This window comes from Labrus bergylta, chromosome 7 (assembly GCF_963930695.1).
Source record: "Labrus bergylta chromosome 7, fLabBer1.1, whole genome shotgun sequence".
NCBI lineage: Eukaryota > Metazoa > Chordata > Actinopteri > Labriformes > Labridae > Labrus > Labrus bergylta.
In genome coordinates, this window is record NC_089201.1 from 11,503,374 (window position 1) to 11,527,758 (window position 24,385).

At 40.5% G+C, this 24,385-nt stretch overlaps 1 protein-coding gene across 2 annotated transcripts in view; it reads left to right on the forward strand.

The window, feature by feature from the left end:
• The window catches only part of necab2 (N-terminal EF-hand calcium binding protein 2), a 127,742-nt gene that overhangs the window by 42,844 nt on the left and 60,513 nt on the right, over positions 1 to 24,385 (forward strand). For both annotated transcript variants that reach the window (XM_020644269.3, XM_065956740.1), the window contains exons 6-7: positions 22,887 to 23,023; positions 23,758 to 23,882. In XM_020644269.3, the coding sequence (XP_020499925.2) occupies positions 22,887 to 23,023; positions 23,758 to 23,882 (262 nt within the window). The remainder of the gene's footprint in view (positions 1 to 22,886; positions 23,024 to 23,757; positions 23,883 to 24,385) is intronic.

Consider the following 24,385-nt stretch of genomic DNA (forward strand, 5'->3'; position numbering starts at 1 on the left):
GAGCAGCTCCTAATGGTGCAGAAAGCTTCTATTCACATGCAGAGGCAAAACAAGAGCAAACTCTGACATGACAACTTTATAGGTGTGTTTGCGCCTGAATATCATTGGCGCTATATGCTTTGTGAATTAGACCTAAAGATCTCCCGAGCTAACAGCAGCTTAACAAGTAAGGTCCCTCAAGGCTCCATTCTTGAGCCTCTGTTGTTCAAACGTTTTATATGTCCAATGAAAAAATACAATCAAAGATTGCATTGGATTAATTTTTATATATTTCTTTATATTTGCAGTTTACACATAACTAAACATGTCTTTATCTCCCAACAACTCTTGTTGATGAACTATTTCAATTCATGTTTTATTAAATTGTGGATGTCATATCATTTTATGATACCAAACAAAGATTGGGAGTTTTCAGTCCCATTAAAACCTCATTTTATAAACCAAGGAAAATGGACTAAATGAAGCATTTAGTGAGAGACTGATACTTTTATTTTTATTAATAACAGTCTTGCCTCTCCTCCTGGTCTACTAAAGAAATCGATAAAGAAGTTTCTTCTCATTCAGAATTCAGCAGCACTTCTATTAACCAAGACAGAGAGCAAATATCTACTATCTCCTTTCCTTAAGTCCCTCCATCACAATGGGCTTGTACCTGAATCATTGTTATGCATTCTTGGTGTGCTCACTCTAGATAAGGCCTCTCAGTGACTTTATGGAATGGCAATTTACATGTTTTTTGTCAGCTCAACAAAGATAACATTTAACATTTTAATCTTACATGATTGGTATAAAGACGTTTGAATGAACACTTTTATTTTCTCTGGGTGAGATGGAGCATTTAAGAGCCAGATTTTGCCACTGATGACCAATGGAATTGGTTGACACTAAAGGCCCTGACATACCAAGCAGACAACAAAGAACTAGTGGCGACGAAGGCTGCCTGTGGCGTCGCCCCACGCCTTGGCCAAAAAGTTGCACTAGAACACACCACAAATACTATAGCCGACGGCCAACAACCACGTACGTTCTGCGCATAGGTGAGAGGAAATAACTCTCCATGCCAGCAGGCAGCAGTAGTCCATTTTTAAAACTTATGATACAAGAAGACCATTTTCACTCAGCTGTCGCGCACCACTCATATTGTAGGCAGCCTACTAATCGAGAATAATGTTTGAGAAAAAGTTGGAAATGGCAGTTAAAGTTTTTTTTTAGCCCATGGTCTTTTAGTAAAGAAACAAGAAGAAGCGGAGGCAACAAATAAGGAGAAACCGCACTAAATGGGTGAAAGCATGTACAGTGCATGTACTACAGTGGCAGGCTCAAGGGGCTTTCCCGAACCTGTGTCGACAGCTGGAGATAAATTAAGAGAAAATCCAATCAGAGAGATTCCTCTCTCTCATGTTGAATCGGCCAAAAAAAGGCAGACGGGGCTGATGGGTAGCGAAGGAGCCGGACACACCACAAAAACTAGAGTGTTTGACCCTCACCTGTTCCCATAGTTCTTTTTCTTTTCCAAGGTTTTTTTTCCTTCTGCCATTTATTTAATCTAGATTATTGTAAATTTCCTTGATTTAGTTTTATTGTTTTTAAAATGATTGATGTAATACTTATGCTTGTACTTAAAGGCTTTATATGCAATTTTTTGATCCAGCAGATGAGCACCAGCATGAAACCAAAACAACTTGCGGTGCATAGTTGTGTTTGCATGCTAATGCTAGCGATCTTTATTATGCTGGTATCTTCACACTTCATGTAAATTTACACAAAATGACCGTGATCTAGAAACGCAGTTAAGCAGTGAGTACAGTATGTTATTCTTCTTTTCTCTAGTCCCTCAATTAAACAACTTTTATTTGTGAGGAATAAAGGTTGTTTAAAGGAATTCAGAGTCAGCCGCCGTCCTGGCGATGTAAACAAACTGAAGATAGGACTCGGAAAACTCGGAAAACATCACAGACAGTGGGACTCGTGTGTTACACCCATTGTAGACAGTCATGACTCACAGAGTTATTTTCAGAGGATATACTTGATTTCTATTATATTTAAGTGTGAAAAATCTCATATAAAGCCTTTAAAGCCATTGAAAACACCAGTTGTTTGGGGGAATCTGAGTTCATCTTTTGGCCTCGTGCAGCTGCGTCAGAACACACTTGCCACTTAGGCACAGCAGAAAATTAATTATGGCAGACTGGCAGACAAATGATTCACAGTTCTTGAGGGATATCAGGCTTCAACTCCACCTCAACTAATTTGTATTTAGTTTTTGTATTATGCAGTATTCAGGAGAAATGGTGGAGGCATATTAAACTCCTTAGACAATGATGGAAAGAAACACTGGTAATGATGATACACTTATAATACTCGTTCACTGTTAATCATTTGGTGCAGTTGAAGGAGGTGAAATACTTCATGGCCTGTATGTACAGGGCAGAACTGGTAATCTGTCAAGCAGGAATATTCCTGGTGGGACGAAGCACTTCAGCCGAGTGCAGATACTTTCGTGAAGTGCAACATGTAGAAAGCGGCGAGCATCGCCCACCACATCCTATCTGAAGGACTAGGGATCTCTTTATAAAGGTGTTTGTAAAGCTGTTATATAGACTGTCTGTAGCTCTTCCATAATTATAAAAGGAGTGTCAGAAGAGGTACCTGGAAGTATGAAACTGTCAGGAGGATATCAGTGATGCCAAATAAAGCCTATGGTGGCTCTGGCTTGATGTAGACTGACATAAATTAATCCATACAACTGTCCCTTAAGTATCCCATCTCCATGGAAACTGCTGCCATTATATCAAACGTTGTGGAAATCTCGGGTCCAGAGACATCGTCAGGTTGGCATGTTGTGACCAGATCTATGCCTTGCTGACGTGGGCAACAATACGTACAATAGTTTCACAAAGAAAGGGCTTGTATGAAACAGAGCTACTTAACTGAAACTTCTGAAAAGTGCAGATGCTGCATTAACTGGGGACCATCGGATGTTGATGAGGGATTTTGTTAATGCACTTCTGCTTATTTCTTAATATGTAAGAGTCTCCTGCTTTAAGTCATGTTTCAGTATTGAAGGATAATCTACTAAATGTATTTGCTTTCAATTGATTGCCAAATCAACTTTCTGGTAAGAATTGATTCATATTGCGAATATGGATTTTATAAAACTTTGTTGACATGGAAAATAACATAATTTTAAACATTCAATTATAAATGCAAAGTATTGAAATTTGCTATTGAAATTTGGTGATAAATAAAAGTCTGAGTTCTAATTCTAATTCTGATCTTTAGGAAGTTGGTTGAATACGCACCAACATAAGTTTCTTTGTGGGCAATTTATGTCAAAATGCAGCACCATGAAACTGTCATCCAAACCAGCCTCTGATCAGCACCATGGACAGCAGTCAAAGAGCTCATTATTCCATAGTGATCTAACAGCCTGCCTCAAACCACCCCAACCTTGTCTAATTAACCAACCAAACATCCAGTATTGGTTCAATAGGCAGCTTAAACAGCGTATTGATGAGAAATAAACAAATAGCCATGAAAATGACGCTTCACGTCATGACGTATTTCTTATTGAATTTTCCTACTTTACAGAGTGCTGACAGGCGTTTGTTTAATGCCATCAGTAATAATAAAATATTGGCTGACAGTTCCAAAGGGAGTGGGCCCCGCTACATTCCACTGGTTGCACCATTGGTAGTTACATCATTGTTGGTGGGATTGATGGTGTGCATGTTTGTCATGTTTAACATGATGTATGCCTGGACTGATTTTGTATTTAAGTACAGTCCTCTCTGTCTACCTGTGAAGAAGAAAGCTGAATATGTTTAGCCAATGCTAACCAACGCTCTCTCGTAGTCTAGTCCTCCAGCAAAAGACAAGACCGAGGGTTTATGTTTTTGAGTGAGGGTCCTTTGAATTTATGACCTGGATTTATTTATTTGAATGATTTACAAATCCAGCTGTCTGTTGATTGCTTCTCTAAAGTTGAATGACCTCCTTGAAGTAAATCTTCATTTCAGGGGACTGTCTGAGTGGGTACCAGCTGGTAGAAATACGAACATACACCACTGGACAGTTTAAGATACACATGTTTCAATTTAATATTTCCCTTAGAAAGAGGAGAACCCCTTGATGCAAACACCTTTATTTTCCCTCTTACATTCTCTGGGTCCCAATATATAATTTCTTCCTGTCCATACTGTGGGCCTAAAAGTTCACTTCACCTCTCCAAAGCCCCCATCTCATGAATTTCTGTCTTTTTCTTTTCTTCCTAAAAGATCCCTTCATGTGAACTTTTAGGCATGAGAGATAGTAATCAAAACAATCTGAACTGGAAAACATTAGAATCAATCCATCAAGTGTTTTCTTTTTCATCCATCTAGAAACAGGAGAAAATATCAAAACTGAGTCAGATGAGAGGAAGCAGAGTGGGTGGAGCTAAAAGACAGAGTGTGATATTAGCCTGAGCAGAAGGCATGGCCTTTCAGAGCCCAGAGAGAATTGATTATCTCTCCATCCACCTCAATGAATATTGATACAGAGTGAAAGATTAAGTGGAAGGGGTAGACATACCTTACTCTGCAGTTACCTTACAGTACTGTAAAGAAGTGTTTTTTTTTCCAATTAATATAAAAGTAATTGTCTGGAAAATAATGGAGCTTTGCAGCAAGAACAAAATGAGTCTCAAGATTATTCAGCTAAAATTTACACCCAAGATTTATTGGCTCTGCTGGTACAAAATAGATTTCCAAATTCTCACAGGGTAAAAAAGAGCTGAATAAAATTAGACTGTTACTGGATTAAAACATAATGCAGTAGTCAATGAAATACCTGCATTCAATTCTAGGTTGCTCTGTTTCTGAATGTGTGTAGTATAATATCCACAGTTGTAACTCACTTAACCACACAAATTAGTAACCAGAAAGATGCTCATAATCAATGACTGTGTCACCATCGCTCATCATCTGTCCCTTTGTGCTCCCAGAGGGACAAGTAACACAGTTATAATTCATGCAAATATGATATGTCCATTCACTTCATGCAGTATTCATTATTTGGACTGTCAGTGTATCAATAAGTGGAAGCAGTAGTTGCCGCCCATTACGAGGCTCATGAGATTTTGTAAATGAGCAGATCCTAAAGTAATTAGTGGTGATTAATAAGCTTCAACCACCTCTGACCTCATTTCAGATCATTCCAGGTTTATAAATTGTAATTATCCCACTAATTCACAAAGAAAGCAGATGTTAGTTCAAAGACAACTGTATGATCTGCTTTGTATCTGGTACGATTATTTGATTTACATTTCATTGCCTAATAATGTCTACATTGCAAAATCATTAACTCATGAAAATGTTAATACACAGTTTTACCCAGTACGTCTATAAAAGGAATTAGTGGTAATTGACCAGATTGGTCATACACCGTTTCATTTAGCACTTTAACCAGGATGTTGTCATTTATTTCCTTTCATGCTGCAGCTCTCTTTCCCTTTGCCATTACCTGAATTTAAAACTGAAATAAAATCCAGTTATGTCATACAAAATATCATATGAACTTAATATGAACTACATAGCCTAACACAGTTATAGGACTTTTGCAAGGCTATTCCCATCATGTCTGAATGAAAATGTGCCAGTTGAATACTGATGGAGATTTCAAAAAAGACTTAAAAGAGGACCAAAGACTAGATCATGATTAGAGGGCACAAAAAGGTGAAAATTGTTCAGAATGCAGGAAAATGAATATTCCTAAAAGTTGTCACTGATGGTGACAAACAACAAATTGTTAACTATACTTAACTTCCTGCTTTTGCCACCGCTGATACATGCTCAAGAATGCCATGGACTCTGACTTTTTTATTTATTTGTTTATTTTGACAGGGACAGTGTACAGCCAATTAGCTGTACCAGAGTTAGCTATAAGCTAATTCACCTGTAGTCCCTGGGCAGGAGACATAGACAACGTCTCTGTGAAGAAACAAAGCATACACTAACAACATCTTCACAACAGTAAGACAGTACACAACCAGCACTTGACTTCTTGCCGTTACCTGCTGTACCTCATGAAGAACTAGATGACACTTTTAGAAATAACACAACACATATATATATGAAAATATAGCTTGATTATATACTTGATTAAACATGTTTTATTAACCTGGTGACATTTTAAAGACTTTAATTAAAGAGCACATGCAGGTTACAGTGGCAACTGTTGCCACAGAGACAGGATACTTAAGGGACAGTTGTCATGGAGACTAGAGTTGATGTCAGTCTACATTGGCCCGGTCGTTCAGAATAACAGATTATTCAGCAAACTTTTGTATAAGCTGAACCATGAAGTTGGACGGACTACGGGCTTCTTTTGGCATCTCTGACGTCTCCCTGCCAGTTCCATACATTCAGGTTCCTCTTGTTACACTTCTTTTCCTAGACAACTCCTTGTTGTGTGAAATGGAAAACTTTTAGGAAAGGAAAGCTGACAGTCAGTTTGTTTTGCTGTGAAAGATTTTGAGAAAGCCCCCCTTGCATGCCTGCCTCTTAACTACAACATCTTCCTGCTCATATTCCCAGGAGACACCTCTCGTGATTTCGAAGGTGTTTGAAAACAAATACATATTCCCTAAGGGTGTAGAAAGTGTTTTGAAAAGCTTCTTCAAAATGATGCTTGTTTCAACTCTATCCCATCATAGTCAGAAGTGATTCCAGAAAACAATTTTAATTGGCTCTCCAGCAGGTGGAGATACTTTAAGTTACAGCTCCTCCCATGAGGACACAAGGTGTGTGTGTGTGTGTGTGTGTGTGTGTGTGTGTGTGTGTGTGTGTGTGTGTGTGTGTGTGTGTGTGTGTGTGTGTGTGTGTGTGTGTGTGTGTGTGTCTGTCTACTACAAAGAGGGAAGAGGGAGAATTCATTAAATCCCGTCTGTCCGACATAAACACTAGTCTAATGAGCCACTCTCATTAGCACTTTATTATTTCAAGCTTTCACTAAACAAGGCCCAAGTCTCATTGACAACTCTTCACAAATAAACACACTCGCCGCAACACACATACACGCAGACATTGTTTATCTCTGACTAAAATCCTGTTAAGGCCATCTTTTTTTCAAAATCTGGTCAGGAAATTGTTTGGTGCTGGTGAGTTACCCTCCATGAGCTTTTCAACTGCTCCTCATCAGACTCCTCCTCCTCATCTCCTCTTCTTTCTCGCCTCTCCTTTCTCTCATCTTCTCCTCTTTCATCTCAGCTCTATTGTCTTCCCCTACCCCCAAGCCATCACAGCCTCCCCTAGCTCATCCTCTTCATCCTCTCCTTTCTTCATGAAGATTAAGGTGAAGAGGATCAGGGATGGAGGGAGGCAATTTGATCGGTACACACTAAGGAGTGGGCAGGATAAGGAGAGTAAGAGAGGAGGAAGATCGATGGAGGAGTCTGGGTTATGGAAAGAAAGGAAATAAATGAAAAGTAGAAAGAAGAAGAGGAGAGTGGGTGTGGCAAGAGGTTGGTAGGAAGTGAAGCTGGTGCTGAATATAGAATGAAACAGAAGTCATTGTTACATCCCAGCTTGCTCGGTCAGCTGATACAGTGAGAGTTTTTATTACGTTCACCACTTAATCATTAGAATTTAATGAACAGATGTTGTACAGTGTTTGAAATGCAGAAGTGGAGTGAAGGTTAGCATGTATTATTTCCCTTTTAGAATGTTAGAACTATTGATTTTACAAAGGTTTTTACTATAATGGCATCATTTTCCAGTCTTACAACAATATATCATGCTATTTTGGCCATACTTATTTGGCTATAATCACATCAATTATATATTTCCTTTAGTTTTTCTTAAGGTCTGTATGCAACTTTAAAAAAATTAATATGGCAAATATCTAAAATATCCTAAATAAATATATAGACGAGTAATGTATTTTTTTTTTAAAAGGGTGAAGTCCAACTCCCTCTGGATTTGTTGTTCTTTGCTCTGTGTTCACACTGTGTGGACGGGCCTTTCTTCAGCTTGATTATGTGTCACTTAGAGGCTCAAAGGTGGGGCGCGCAGATGGCCTAGCAGTTAGGACGCACCACATGTACGTAGGCAAATCGTCCTCCAGACGAAACCGGGGTTCAAGTCTGACCAGTGGGTCTTTTCCCGCATTTAATTCCCCACTTCCTCTCCCGATCCACTGTCCCATCTAAATAAAAAGGCAAAAGCCACAAAATAAAACTTGAAAAATAGACGCTCAACATGTTTCATACATAACTTTTTTTCATGTGAACACCTGCCTGTAGAGCCATTAGCCCTGCCACCACGCAGGGGAAGAGAGATGGTTTCATCCACTCAGAGACTCTTGTTTGCAGAGGCATAATGGCAGAGTGTCGTCGCAGGAATAAAATTGCAGGAGAACCAACTGACTTCCCAAACAGCAGAAAAGACTTTGTTTGGTCTGAAATACTTCACTTTAGTCCTACAAACAGCAGTCAGTCAGTACACTAACGCCCCACAGCATCTGTGTGCGCTCCGCTCCATCTGCGCCGTGGTTTTGCGTCATCCAAAGGAGCCCTAACCTACTGGAAGGAAAATTACAAGATCATGCGGTAATAAAGAGTGCAACACCCAAACAACAGGCTGCCGTACTTTGACTTTTCTAGGTTGATTTGCTCTTCATTTGGTGCCTATTTTGACATTATGTTGATGTAGTGATGGGATATATGATTGGCAGGCTTTACAAGGTGTTGTTTTTTTATTTCTATAATTGACAGGATGCACTATGTGTTCCTGTGCCTAACTTCTCTCTATCTGCTCTGCTCAGCTTGATTTGCACTGGAAGCGCTTTTGTTGAAAATAGACAGGGTGTGGATTCTTAGTGGACCAGAATGGAGTGCCTGAGACGGGCCGCAGCGCTTGCAGAGGACATCGGGCATTGACTAGAGAGTGGGCAAAGGTTCGTTTTGGTCTGAGAGACTTGTGCTACAGTGAGACATCTACTTTATCAAATGTTATAAATTAAACCTTTAAGCAGTAGTTTACCTTCATTCAAACCAAAAGGATTATAACTCTAAAGTATTAAGCTAAATATTTTAAAAATGATATTTATTTTCAAAGTCCTAGTTATTTTCTTTGCTCCATATTTATTTGCATCTTTTCTAATGAAGAATTTAAAAAAAATATCTTTAAAGGTCCTTGGCAGAGAAAAATAACAGGGAGACAGAATCATATCTACTGTACACAAAAAAATGACATCCAATTTCAGCTTTTTAATTTATAGCTCAATATACTCTGACAAGATGAGTAAGTGGAGGTCGTCACCATAGAAACTGATCATTTGTGAGGGCACTTTATAAATTACATACATGGCAGGTGTAATGATTACAAATAAAGAATGTCTCTAGGTGATAGTACCGCTGTGCATGGGCAGCAGTATCTCCTGAGTGTGTGTTTGTCAGGATTGTGTGTGTACGTAGCCTCCTGCTGTCAGGAGTTCAGTTTAGGTTGGACTTATATATCTAATAACTAAGCGGCGTAAACCCTGATAGCAAGTGTATATCTTAGCCCCTGAAGCCTGGTTTCCATGGTAACAAAGGAGCAAAGGATACAGTAGCTCAAGTGCTGTATCTTACGGGTGTTTACGTTAGAATCAGAGAATGACAGACTGAGGAACTGTGAGAGGTAATGATAAAGACATGTCGGGGTGAAGATGATTTTTTTTTAAAGGGCACGAAATGCAGGGGCAGACAGAAAAAAAGTGAACAGAAACCGACGGGCCAGAGTGTAATGGAGAAAGAGTTCAAGGATCAGTAAGAGGTCAAAACATTGACACAAAGAAGTTAGGGAGGTCAAAAACGACATCTTTCATGGTTGCTATCAAAGTCTGAAGGAGGAGGAGGCTCGGCTGCTCCGTCAGTGATACTGATAAACCATTACATGGTAAATGGACTTGAGCTTATAGCGCTTCACTAGTCTTCCGACTACTCAAAGCACTTTTTACATCGCATGTCAAACCTACCCATTCACACACTGATGGCAGAGGCTGCTATGTAGTGAGACCATCAGAAGTAACTAATCCATTCATACGCATTTAAACGCCACCGACGCAGCAACGGGAGCAATTTGGGGTTAAGTGTCTTGCCCAAGAACAAATTGAACATGTTGCTGCAGGAGCCGGGGATTGAACCCTCGACCTTCTGGTTGAGAGACGACGACTCTAGCAAGGATCTAGAAAGGAGGAAACAACGTCAGTAAGTGCAAAGGAAAAGCTTTAAATCTGATCAGACATACAGGTGCTGGCAGGCATTGCACAGAGGCAAAGCACAACATCTACAGCTGTTCTTCAGAGTTCTAATCAGCTTCCACTTCTGAGTGTTAGTTAGCCTACTTGGCTGAAACATTTCTCTTCAGTTTAGCTTCTCTTCAGCAAACAATGTTTTACTCCTCTGACTGAGCTCCAGACAGGAACACTATAACTTTAGATTTAATGGATTTAATATCATTGTTTGTTGAGGGGTTTTGTCACAGTTTTATCAGTTTAACATCAGCATATGTCTCCATTGGTACACTTTAGGTGTCACTAAAGCTAACATGCATACTTTCCAAAATTTAACTACACAGAAACCACCCTCATTCAAATCACCAATGACCTCCTCATCGCTGCAGACTCAGGCTCCATCAGCATCCTCATCCTCGTAGACCTCTCTGCAGCTTTTAACTCCCACACCATCCTCCTCAACCACCTATCTGAACACCTTGGCGTCTCCGGTACAGCACTCTCCTGGTTCACCAAAGCATTCAGCCTCCCCTAACACTCCCCTCAGCTGATCACCCACTTCAGCTGATCTTCAACTTCCTTTCTCCTTCATTTGTTTGTCTAGTGTTCCTATCCTTTCTCTTCTCTGTTTGTGTTTTTCTATTCCTCTCTTGTTCCTCTTGTCAGCTCCAGTAAGACATCCAACCTGTTGCTTCGTCGGCGGCGTTTGAATGTGTATGAGGGGTATTTGTTGATCTGATGGACACTTTACATAGCAGCAGTCTCTGCCACTAGTGGGAGTGGCATTAACCTGCGGTGTAAAAGCTCTTTGAGTAGTTAGAAGACTAGAAAACGTTACATACATGCTCAAGTCTATTTACCATTATATCACTAAACTGGAATATAAACTCACATAAGTTAGGACAATGGGAAGTTAAAATAATATGTTAAAGATGAAGCCTTAAAATGAACTAAAATAGTCAATTTCAGTGACTAAAATGGTGAGAACATAAATGCTGTACACTTATGTATAACAACTAAAGGTAAAACTGATTTCAAGCAGATGTTGTGTGTTGTTATAAATTTCAGGCGCAGCATAATTAAAGCAGTCTTTCCTAGTTCTGTTCTAACTCAAAGAACATGTAAAAGTAATTGATTTGACGTGCGTGTTTGTTGAAAATAAACAAAAAAATATCTGGGAAATGAATGAGTTCAGTGAGGTATGAAGGCTTTTTATCCTTTAAGAGTTTATTAAAAAAAAAGATGCCAATCAATTTTGCGAGAGAGGGCCACCCATCCTTATTATAACAACGACACACGAAGGTCCATAATGAATCTCAGTGCAGTGTTGGTTTTTTGAGGGTTGTGCAGGGCGCACATCTATAGATTGTGTCGCCATAGTTTAAGACTGATATTTAAACTTTCTGTCTGAATTAATAAGCTAGATCTTAATTGTGTTTAAGAGAATTGGACTGTATTGTAAAAAAAAAGTGTTGTAAAATAATATACCTGAATATATGTATTTTTTACAAGGGAGCATTCCCAGACAGAATTTGGATTAAGCTGCCATACTATTTATAGTAGTATGGCAGTATAGTGGAGTAAGCGTGTTACTGTACAGTACTGTAAAAGTACAGTACTGGGTTATATGTTCAAGGTGTTGTACAGGTTGGACATGTGAGTGATGTATTCACATCTAACTGACTGACTGACTGACTGACTACATCCTCAGTGTCTCCCATATTGGTTAATGATGTGTACATGAATAATTTGTGTCACCATGTGTGTGCTTGAGTGTGCATGCATATGCGCACTGTATGTGATAGTGAGAAAAAGAGAGGGTGTGTTGTGTTGTTGTCGGTTGTGTGTGCTGACTGATGAGGTTACACCCAGAGTATGAATAATGCAGAGGACTGTAGGAGTGAGAAAGGGAGAGTCAGTGTGTGTCAGTGGGAGCAGGGGGGGGGGGGGGAAGATAGGGGAATGGGTAATTGGCTGAAAGAAGAGAAGAGAGAAGAACTCCACTGAGGGATTTGATGTAAGGTGCAGTCTAAGAGAGTAAAACACACAATTGATATAGAAAGCTCAACATAATGTACAGTACATTGCCCTACTTTCTCCCTACCCGCCTCACGTCTTCCTCTTTGCACTTCTCTTCCTGTTTTTCCCTCTCCTTACCTCCTTCCTTTGCCATCTACTCCAACACTTTCTCTCACTCTGTCCTCAACTCTGACAGAGACCTCCATCCTCCATCCACCTTGTCTCCCTGACTCCCTCTGTGTTCTTGTCTCTCTCTGAAGGCCGATGATGCTGGCTTAATATCTGAAGCGTCTGTATGTTTGTGATGCCTGTTAATGAGCTTGCCGTCTGTTTATAAACAAACTTAGGCATGTTGCCTGCTGTTTCACACACTTCCAACAGTTAAATCGCTCCAATAAACAGAACATTTGGTTATGTATTATCTTTTTTCTATTTATGGAGAAGATGTGTTCAATCCTGACTGCAAACACAAACTTCCCCCATGGAGATGAGTAGGCTTAATTCAGAATATTTACTTGCAGATTTGTAATTTTGTGTTGTGTAGTTCTCATTTCTAAAACAGTATGGGTTATTAAATTAAATGGAACTGGAAGAAAGAGAGCAGAGTGTCTTCTAATCATCCTTTGAAGTTTGATTTTGGACAGAGCTTGTTAGCTTATTTTACAACGTGGAGATATCTACATCCGTGAAAGAGATATTGTGCTTTGACTTGTGTCAACATCGGAGACAAACTTTTTGTTATTGGGCTCACTGTGAGACGTTAATTGACGAGTCCGAGTGTTATGATTAGAGACAACAGCTTGTAAATACAAAGCACCACGCATCTGTTTATCCACATTCAATACAAAAGTACTAGATGACTGAAATTCACAGAGGAAATAAGTAAATATTTAAACGATGCCATTTGGACAGCTGGCGAGCGATTATGTGCGATACAACGCAATATCTGCTGCTCACGTGCTGCTAGGACACGGTGTTATAAGAGTTTATGCCAAACATGTAGGATGCTGAATAGCTATGTTGTTCCAGATTTAATGACATTTCAATACAGCACCGTCTTGGAAATGTAGCACACATTAACAGAATGAAATACTAGTAGCTTACCAATAATTATTAACTTGGGATATCCATCCATCCATCCTTCCATTTTCTGGACAGTTTATCCCATCTAGGGTTGCGGTTGGGTGGAGCCAATCCCACGTAGGGTACACCCTTGAACAGGTCGCCAGTCAATCAAAGGGCTGACATATAGAGTCAAACACCCAGCCACGCTTACACCTATGGGCCATTTAGAGTCACCGGTTAACCTAATAGGCTTGTCTTTGAACTGCCAGAGTACCCAGAGAGAACACACCCAGGCATCGGGAGGGCACGAAAACTCGACACGAAAAGGCTCCTGCTGGCAGTTGTGTGTGTGTGTGTGTGTGTGTGTGTGTGTGTGTGTGCTCAGCTGAGAGTCTTGCTAATGGACTGGTAGATATCTCTGGAGTAAAAGCAGCGGGTGGTCAGTCATTCGAGTATACCATTAGTCCTAAACTGCACATAGGAACACACCCTCACACCCTCACAAACTACACACACACTCACACACACACACACACACACACACACACACACACACACACACACACATTTGCTATCCGCATGTAGTTGAACTTCCATTGGCTTGAACCTGGGACATCTTCATCACAAAGACGCTAAGTTCTTGAAAAGGGAACAAGAGAATCTGCTTAAGTGTTTTTGTGTGTCTGTGTGGCTGTGTTAAAGTACACAATGACTGAACAAAGTCATCGGACTATGAGTGTTTGTGATATCTGAGGGCGGCCATGACAGTGAGAAGGGAAAAGGAACAGTTAAAAGTGAAATATTTCTCAGTGGTACTGTTTGCAGCTCAGATATCATATAATGCTAAAATGGTGTTGCTTAGAGACATATTGACTGGGGTTGCTAGGATACCATTTTAATTGGTGGATGTGTGAAGCCTAGGCAGGGCTGTGAAGGTTTTCCAATGTAGCGGGCCAGCTAGTATAAAACTGTGCTTCCTAACACATCAAACGTCTGCCATCCTGGCTGATAGAGGCCTACTGCAGAGTGTTGAGAAAGAAAACACCATAACTTAAAATCAGCGCATCCTCCTCAGGCTGGAAATCCAGATTGTTTTTAGATGCCATTGCAAAAAAGACCAAAAACAATAAAAGTAATAAAAAAATCTACAGATAAGGAACTTAGATAGCCTCCAGAGTGCACACCTTGATTGGCTGAGATGTGGGTGTTGCACGGCCTGAGCCCTGAAGCCAAGAGAAAAAAAATGCTAACACAATACTAAAATCTACATGCCGTGTAGCCCTTTCTTCTCTCCTCTTGATTCTTCTCTCCTCTTGACCTCTATTCTCTCATCTCTGATCTTTTTGTTTCTACTGTGCCAGCCTGTTTAGTGGTGGAGTGGCAGGATGAACAAAAGGTTTTTCTGCCCTCTCTTGAGCTATCCACTATTAGCAGAACGCTCTGTGTTACATCTGTTTAAATCACGCCTTTAACTCGATTAGTTTGGAAAATCATACGCTCCCGTTCTTGTTCAAACTGAACTGACTTTTCATAAATGAGAATGTTGTAAAACGGACAGCCAAAAAATTATGAACAGAACTTTTGTGGCAAGCACATTAACAGCCCCACAATCTGACCTGATCTATGAACCACATCGGAGAGATTAAGACAATCTCATTAGGACAACAAGTCTGATTCCCAAGAGAGGTATGGTCAAGACAAATAGTACACAAAGTTAGAGACACAGAGATGGTAGGAAGCCGGACAACCCTGAGAGAACCCACACATGCACTGTGAGAACATGCAAACTCCACATAGAAAGGCCCTGTCGGACAGGGATTCAAACAGGAACAGTCTCACTGTAAGGCAACAGTGCTAACCACTGCACAGCACACATAGAATACTGCAGCTCCCTACTGGCCGGCCTCACCACACAAGACAGCCTTGCTGCATGCACTTTCAAAACTTTACAGATGATCCACAATGCAGCAGCAGGACTCGTCTTCAACAAACCCAAAACAGCGCGTCACTCCACTGTTCATCTTACTCCACTGCTTGCATCTAATTCAAAACCATCCCTCTACATTTAAAATGTCTTAAGCTTATATGAAGTCCTTGAATTTTTTTAAATATTTTTCTAAACGCAGATTGCATTGCCTTGATGCACTGCCTTGGGGCGCCTGTGTATAATCGGTCCTGAAGGTTATAGGCACTTACATATACAGTATGTTGTTTGCCTCTGTCTAGGTCCTTGCTTGTGTTGAACTAACTTGCAGTTTAGGTTGCTTTGGACAAAAGTGTCTGCTGAATGAAATCGTAACATTCTTATATTGTACCTTATAAAATAATTAAGCTTTACCCGTTAAATAAAAAAAGACCATATCCCTGCTGAGCATATGACATGGCTAATCAAAAGGGAATATTCAATGTATTGTCCTTTATAGAAGATGCTGAGCATACTGTGATAAGCCTCAGCCTTACAAACTGTTGGCTTGTTTGTTACAACAAAAAGCTGACCAAACATTGAGAGGACACATGTGACAAATCAAACAGAACATGCTGTTTACGTGCTCTGCTTGATTCATCTTAATGTCTGTATTTTGCTTACTGTAACTGACATGCTTTACATCATGGTTATTGACTTTAAGCTGTTCATTGATTCTTTCATCAGAAGTACCTTTTTTTTAATAGTTTTATTAAATCAAGTTATAATGAATTACTATGACACCCCTAGATGTATGACACTTAAAGTGTCTAGCTACACTTAACTTAATGCTGTCCTGGAATTTCTTTTCTGCTTGCATTCGCACTGCCATGGGTCTGAAGCAGGAGCTATAAAGGTTCCTCTAAACGGGGTTTTAGGAACTAAAATAGTTCATAATTCCTGCGGTCTGAAAACAGCTTTTGTGTCCCAGACTTCTTTTTTTCCTTTGTATCCCCTTGTCTGAGAGCTGTTTGAGGGGACTTGGTTTCCCTCCTGGGAGACGGATCAAGCTGCTTCAGGCTAAGCTCAAGGATAAGGGAAATTACCAGTGGATCAATACTAATACTTACATCCCCTCTCCAAAAGTCTGTCTGAGCGATGTTCAGCCTGCGACTCCTTCAAAACACATCCAGTGCTTGACACTCCAGTGTATGTCAAGAACATGGGGTTGTTTATTGTGACATTTTGAGGCTTAAACCACACTTAAAACCCAATTACGTGACCCCAATCATTGTGCTTGATTAGGGGTTATCCGAGAAGGAGAGCCACTCTCGGTCTCATCATGCAGTACCCTGTCATCACTGATTGGTAGGCAGAAGCTCGCCGATTGACCTCTACCCTCCCAGTTTGTAAAGGGAATTACGTCTTTAATGTCCCATTGCTTTATTAAATACTATACTAAGAATGGATACTTTAAAGGACTTACATGATTGCATGGAGGATTGTCCTCAAAAGCAGCTTACTAAATATCCATAGGAAAATGTCTAAAATGGTTACTTGTCAGTGACATGAATGGAAGTAATTTGCTGCAGTTGTCAAGGAAATGACTGTTGTTCCATACATTACCATCTTTTTTTCATAAAGGGAATGGGAACATAATTACACTTTGAGGCAGTCATAATGGGGGTGGTTAATGGGCGAACAAAGTGCTGGACATTGAAAGTCACAGCTAACAGACAAAGCACGTTGGTTATAGGATTAGGTAAAGAATGTGACTTTATTCAAATTCGAACAAAACTAATTAATTCCTTATGTGTTCTATGTCAGAGCTGACCTTTAAATTGGGTTATTTAAAATGAATCCATATATCCGTCCTATGTCCTGTCTAGAAACATGTAAATATCCAAATAAAATCTTTAAAGACAATCCTTTATGGGCTAATTTTCAGAAGGTTATACTATAACACTTATAGTAAGAGGTTTCAGATACAGCCACTGACTGTTGGTAGATGAGATATAAACCACATTTTCCCCTGTTTTATTCTGTGCCCTGTGCTGCTGGAACATAATGGCCATTTTTATTGCCAGTATTAAAAAGACTGGAAGAGAAAACGCACCGTTGTTAGGTTATGGTATTTTAATGTTTAAGTGACTTTCTTGTGAAGGTCTTTGGAAAGTTGGAAAAATATTCAGAAGTTGTGTAACTGTGAGACTGATTGAAAACATTACACCAGAGGTTATCAGCTGATTACGCCCATCAAACAGGAGGTCTATCATTTTCACTCCCATCGCTCTAAGCAGGTTCTATATTTTCATCAGAGACACGGAAGATTAAATAAATTTCTATAATCACTGATCCCACCTTTTCCAACCCCCTGTAATCAGCAACCTCCATCTTATCAGCAGACTTTACACAGGCTTTGTATCAGTGTGCGTGTTTGTTAGTGTGTCATTTTGATTGGGGAAGTACCTTACCTTATATCATCAGACTTTTAAGGACACATGCGATGTTGAAGTGCTTGCTTCTCTGTCAACAGTGCAGCAGCCAGTAGGGCTTCTTAAGTTTCAATTGTGCAATTCTACGATTCATTTAGCAGACGCTTTTATCCAAGCGATGTACATCAGAGAGTAAGAACAAGCAAGGATCTAGAACAACGTCAGTAAGTGCAAACGAACAGCTTTAAGTCTGATGGGACACAGCTGACAGGCATTGCACAGAGGCAAAGCACAACATCGACAGCTTTTCTTGAGAGTTCTGCATCAAAACCTTTCTAAAGATCATCATCCTCATCATCAATATCATTAAGTGTGTAGGTGAAATGAAAGCGCTGGGTCTGGAGTTTGGTAGTTCGTTCCACCACCGGGAGTTGACAGGTGAGAACAGTCTAGTTAGACAGTTAGGGTCCTGTTGTTAAAGGTCCCATATTATGCTTTTTCTGGTTTTATATGCTCTTTAGTGTGTTTTCCAAGTGTCCTGTGCATGTTTAGGCACATCTATGTGCAAAAATTTGAAGTCCGCGGAAACGCGGCTTCTCCTACGTCCTCCTGTTAGCTGTAGCATTAGCCGCATGTAACGCTCGGTTCTAGCCCCCCTCAATAAAAATGTGTCAGTGTGACGTCATTGTCAGTGTGAGATCACTGATCTAAGTCCATTGGCTCGTTGTGGCAAGCCCTGCAGCTCATGTCGAAATTCCGAGGCGCGTGCTGAGCAACTGACCAATAAGGACAGAGCGGATCGGCAGACCAATCAGAGCAGACTTGGCCCACGTGGGGTCTAACAATGTGGGCTCAACAGAGTGCAGCTGACGGACTCAGAGCGTAGAGGGAGCAAGGAGAATGTACTGCTCGTACATGAAAACAGACACGGACTTTATCTATTGTGAACGTACAAAAGTAGGTACATAGATTAAATATACGAACCCCAACAAGGGCATAATATGGGCTCTTTAAGGTTGGATCAGACGCCTTTCATTGGCAGAGCGTGGTGGGCGGGAGGGAGTGTAGACGTGGATGAAAGAGTTTGGGTAAGCAAGCAGCAGGGCTTGAATTCTGGTGCTGAATGGTTTCTTTTTGTTTTAACAAGAGAATTAGGCGGTTTAAGGCATCTCCACACCACTGTTTTGGTCCTTGGGTTTGCAAGACAAACAATAAACCAACAGGTGTTGCAGCGATGGAAGAAAGCCAGCGAACTGGTTCAGATATAGCTGATCCAACCTAAAAAGCCTCGGCATTTTGTTACAAGCTGTCTAGGTTAAGGAGGCCAAGCTGGGGATCATTTGTTGAATACAGTTAGGTTCTTCGGTGCTGGTTTCTCAAAGGTGGCAAACCTCTGGTTCAAAAAGTGAGAGGAAATATATGGTGTATGAAACAAAAACACACTAGGGCACTACACACACAGAGGCTTTATGACCCTGTTGGCCTAGCAATAACTCCTACTTGATGGAATTTTTCAGATCTCATAAAAATCATGTCACCTTCACTTAGTAGTAATGAAAAAACTTGATACCTAAACTGACTTCGGGGCCTTTTGCCTCTGTGCGCTATTTCAATAAGGCTTCTGTGATGTGTTGAAAATTCCACTTTTGAAGCTCTCAAGACCTTTCTCATCAATCATCACATAGAAACAGACACGTTAATCCGTAAAACCTGTCCTTAAAAACCTGAGAATTTAGGAATGGTTAATATCTTTTGAATCCGTACAAAAAACCGCAATAGATGGATAATTGACCATTTTAAAATAATGTTATGAATGAGAAAAATACTGAATCAGATGATTTTACACCAAAAAGGTATACAAAAAAAATCAAACTTTGGTGAATGTTGTTACATTACCAAGGTGTTGTTGTGTTTTTGAATGAACCTGATTTTAAGCACACTAATGGCATTTTTGTCTTAATTTTGATTAATGCTTACAGTTATGAATTTCCTGGATTACCTTCAAATGCTTTATATCATAACATCTGCTCACATCTGTTCTGTATGTAGATTATTGTCTAGCTTGTAATTAAATTAATGTAAACAGGATTAGCCAACTCATGCAGGAAGTACAGGGTGGGTGGGGTGTTGCGTTTTATAACATACAATGTTAGCATTGTACACAGACCAAAACTGGACTTTAACAATATAACACTGTTGGTGTTTTTTTTTTTTGAGTGCATTATTAAAAAACAACAACAATTGATTACTCATTTGTCCTGTGTTGAACTCACACACAGCTACACCCACATCCCAGCAGATAAACACACATTTACAGACACAGCTGTAACGAAAACACACGCTGCAGCTAATCACCTGGCTGTCTTCAGGGAGCCAGCGGAGAAAGACCATGTATCTCCTGGGTCAGTGATCTGTGTGAATTATAGATCACAGCTTTTATATCCCAGGTTTTGTAGCCGGGCCCGAGGGACACACTCGGCAGAAGGATAGAGAGCATGATAGGCACGCACAGGACAGAGAGAGATATAAAGTGTGGAGGGAAAAGAGGGGTGAGCTATGGAGCCAGTTGTTACAATAGAATTTACCATCTTGCAGAACACAACTTATTTTTAAGAAGACTCCAATAAACTCCCCCTCCTGTTTATAATTACTCGTCTGATGTTTGGCTGTTCTGCCAATGCTGGATTACTTGAAATCCTGTAGGCAAGGTGAGCAACTGCTGTGTTTGTGCTAATCCAGCTAGCATGTTGGTGAGGCCTTGAGTCTTCTTTGTAACCTCGTCCTGAGGCCCCCTGGGCAGGATACCTGAGAAGTTTTCAGACCTCAATTGAAGAGATTTGAGCTAATATGTTTCATAATCACAAACGAATAATAACTACGAATTATCGAGCTAGTAACATTTAAACAAATAAAAATGGTTCAAGTATAACTGAATCAGTATGGTTTAATTGTCCTGGCAGATAAGCTTTTATCAGTGATGGGCAGAAGTTACATAACATAAAAACACTGATCCCAATTAACAATATGACTGAAAGCTAGAACAAGCTGACTGGATGTGTTTCCCTTTATGTGTTTGTATGTTTGTATGTATGTGAGTGCATGCTTGTTTGAGTGGACGTGTGTTTCGTAAAAGTAATTCACTGTGATAACGGAAGTCAATGCAACCTCTGTGTTTCTGTGTCTCAAGAGAGCGTTTGTCTTTGATTAAAGCACGGTGAGAACGGCTGACTGCACAGGAACCTTAATTGTCTCCCTGAATCACTGCATTGTGACTTCTGACAGTAAAGCCGACATGACCGACTGACTCCGCTCTCTGGTGTGCAAAGTGCAAGTAGTCAATTGCGGCCTGCCGTTTGATAATGAGGTTCTCATGTGTAATTCTGAACATTTCTTGGCTGTAACCATCTGCAGCACAAGAAAGTTGGTAGTGTAGCTTCTTGTGTCAAATGATTTTGGAGTCAGTTGACCTTTAAATAAGACCCTTTAGTAACTGTAGGTACACCTGTTCAATTGTTCATTTTTGCAAAGCACAAATGGCGATCATTGTTAAGCGTAGTTACAGGTTTGCTGCTAGAAATAAGTACTATTTGCTTCTGATTTCAGACAGACGTAAAAAAAAAGGAGGCTTCGACAGTGGATTGTGTTTTTAGGTAAAATCTTCAAGCTAATGTTGACGAGTGTTGACAAATGCAGGCGGCCCATGGAAAATGTAGGGACACAAGTGGAATGTTTAATGAGGCCCCCCCCCCCCCCACCAAGGCTCACAAGACTCACAAAATGTGTGATGCTCCTCCACAATCATTGCATCAAGAAAACCTAATTTAGCATCCTTTAGGAACATAGTGTTTGTCATTTTTTAACTTGGATCTCAGATAAAACTAAAATGTGGCTCCTACATTGCATATTTACTACCGCTAACTTGGTTACTTTACATAGAGTATTACTTATTATTGCAGATGCTGGAGGGGTACCCACAGCATTATACTTTACATTTTAGGGACACAGACCAGGTTGCCATATTTTTGTCAAGTATAGTGAGAACATGTGAGCCAAAGTCATCGTCCGCAAATGATTATCCTGTTTTTCGTTTTGTCCTTGCTCTCAACTTCCAAAGCTATGTTTCCTGATGCCTAGAAACTTAAACATTCTGTGCAATCTTGGTTTAACAGAACCTGGATTACCGTCTTTTTGTAAAAGGTTTCAAATATATGGGAGGCCGGACTGAGAAACACATTATGGGGGAGGTGATTTTTCAAGAAAATGCCTAAAAAATGTAAGGTAGCTCTGACATGATGATGAGAGTTAAATCAGCAGCTCCAGTCTTGCCTGAAGCAGCCAACTCCTCTGCCAGTTCATCATGTCGACCTTGCTTTCAGTGCAGCTCAGAGGTTCTTTAATGCTGTCGTCAGGATTTCATCTTTTTACTCCTATCCTTGAGAATGTCTAATTCATTAAGTTAAAAACAGCTTTTCAACCTGTCCACATTAACAGGTCTGCAACACCAGTCATGTCTGTTTTTGAATAGATTCCCCCCCCAACGTGACATTTAAAACAGGTCAATGAAATGATTGATTACCTAATGGATCAATACGCAAGAGTGTCGCAAGAGCTCCATCGCTTAGTTTGTCTGTGTGAATGAACCGTTATTAGAACTGTGATTGACGGAGACAACTCAGGGCTTTATTGATTTACAGGCTTATTTGTCACTTTTTGGTTGTGTTTACCAAGAAAAATGTGAAGAACATTTTAGCCTGGCCTCGAGAATCTGAACAGTAAAAAAACGTACAAAGCAGCACTTTTGACTCCCCATGGGCTAAGCTTTAAACTCAGACTAAAAGATTTACGTCAACAAACCTTCAGGCCACGGTCCTAACCATGAGTCAGGGAAGACACTGAGGGAGAAGAGGAAGAAATGAAGGAGATAAAGAAAAAAGGCACTTTTCTATTTTTTATTATGGTCACCCTGCAAGCTGCCTGTCCACCTTGAGGGTCCCTTCAACTCAGAGATTTTCGGAGAAGGATTTGTTCCAAGAATGTGTATGGATGAAAGTGTGAAACCAGGAGGCTGTGGTTCTGCACTCTGATGCGTGAAAGCCAAGACAAAAGAGAAGAATCATTGCTTTGGTCGTTTTTTTTTTTTTTTTTTTTAAACAAAGTCCCCCAAAATTCCCGTATTAAAATCACAAATGTTTATGGTTTTGTTTCCACAGGTTTATGAGAGAGGGACCAACGTAGAGCAGTTTGTGACCCGTTTCCTGCTGAAGGAATCAGCCAATCAGATCCAGTCTCTTCTGAGCTCTGTCGAGAGTGCCGTGGACGCCATTGATGAGCAGCACAGCCAATCAGGGTGAGCCAATCGGGGAACCGCCATGTCAGGTCGTCATGTGTGGAATCAGGAAGATGTTGGTGTGCCTGTGTGTGTGTGTTCGGTGTGTATGTGTGTGTGTGTGTGTGTGTGTGTGTGTGTGTGTGTGTGTGTGTGTGTGTGTGTGTGTGTGTGTGTGTGTGTGTGTGTGTGTGTGTGTGATTGGCTTTGTGTCATAGTCCTGTTGTCACACTGAACAAGATAATGGACCTAAATGCAAAACACTCATGTGTGTGTGCATGCGTACATGTGTCATGGTGGTGTGCGTTTAAATGGAAATGGATGATGGAAATGAGGTGGTGCTTCAGGAACAAATCTTTACTGGTTCTGTCTGTCGCTCACACATATTTGAACACACATAAACACTCCTAAACACTCATACACTAAGAAGTAGTTTACACCGTGTTGGTGCTGGTTTAGCTAAGTCCAAAAACAGGCACCCCATAAACAGAGGCTACGGTCCTCAGCACATCAGCAGCAGGTCGGACTCCCAGCCGTGGCCCTTTGATGCATGTCTGCCCTGCTCTCACCTCCCTGCATTTCCAGTTCCTTCTAAACTGTCTTATCAATAAAAAAAGGTAAATTCCCCAAAAATTAGAAAAATAGATTTTATTCTCTTCTTTTGTTCTTCCTGCACAACACTCTCCATTTTCCCCAAAACGAATTCCCTCTTCCCCCTTACTTTATCACCTACTTTCCATCTCCCGGTTTTTCAGTCATCTACCTGCCAAGGTGAGTCCACGGATGCCAGAGAAGCGTAACGAAAACTCTGTCCCTGACTACCCCCCTAACAACAGAGTCAGTGCCAGGGAGGCCGTCAGGACCATCAACACTGCCTCAGGTAACACACACACACACACACACACACACACACACACACACACACACACACACACACACACACACACACACACACACACACACACACACACACACACACACACACACACACACACACACACACACACTCACCCTCTGGGAAAGCAGCAAATGAACTTTGAAAGCCACTTAGCAGTTTTCATTTGTGCACACATACACACACTCTTATCATTAATTTAGTCAATTGGGATTTATTCTCCATTGTAAAACACCTCATTCAGACTCCTGCACAGGTCTGCTTCAACTGTCCTGCAGCTTTCAGAGCAGCAAAGATAAACTGGGAGAAATGAGGGAATAGAGTTTGAAGAAGTAAAGGGAGAGCAGAGGGAAGAATCTAAAGAAAGGTTATGGGAAGGAAAGAACGAACGATATAAGGAGAGCTGGTTATTTCTTTGGGTTAAAGTCAGACCTGTAAGACCTGTTACATGCTGAATACAATAAAAACATGCAGTACTGTTCAATTTT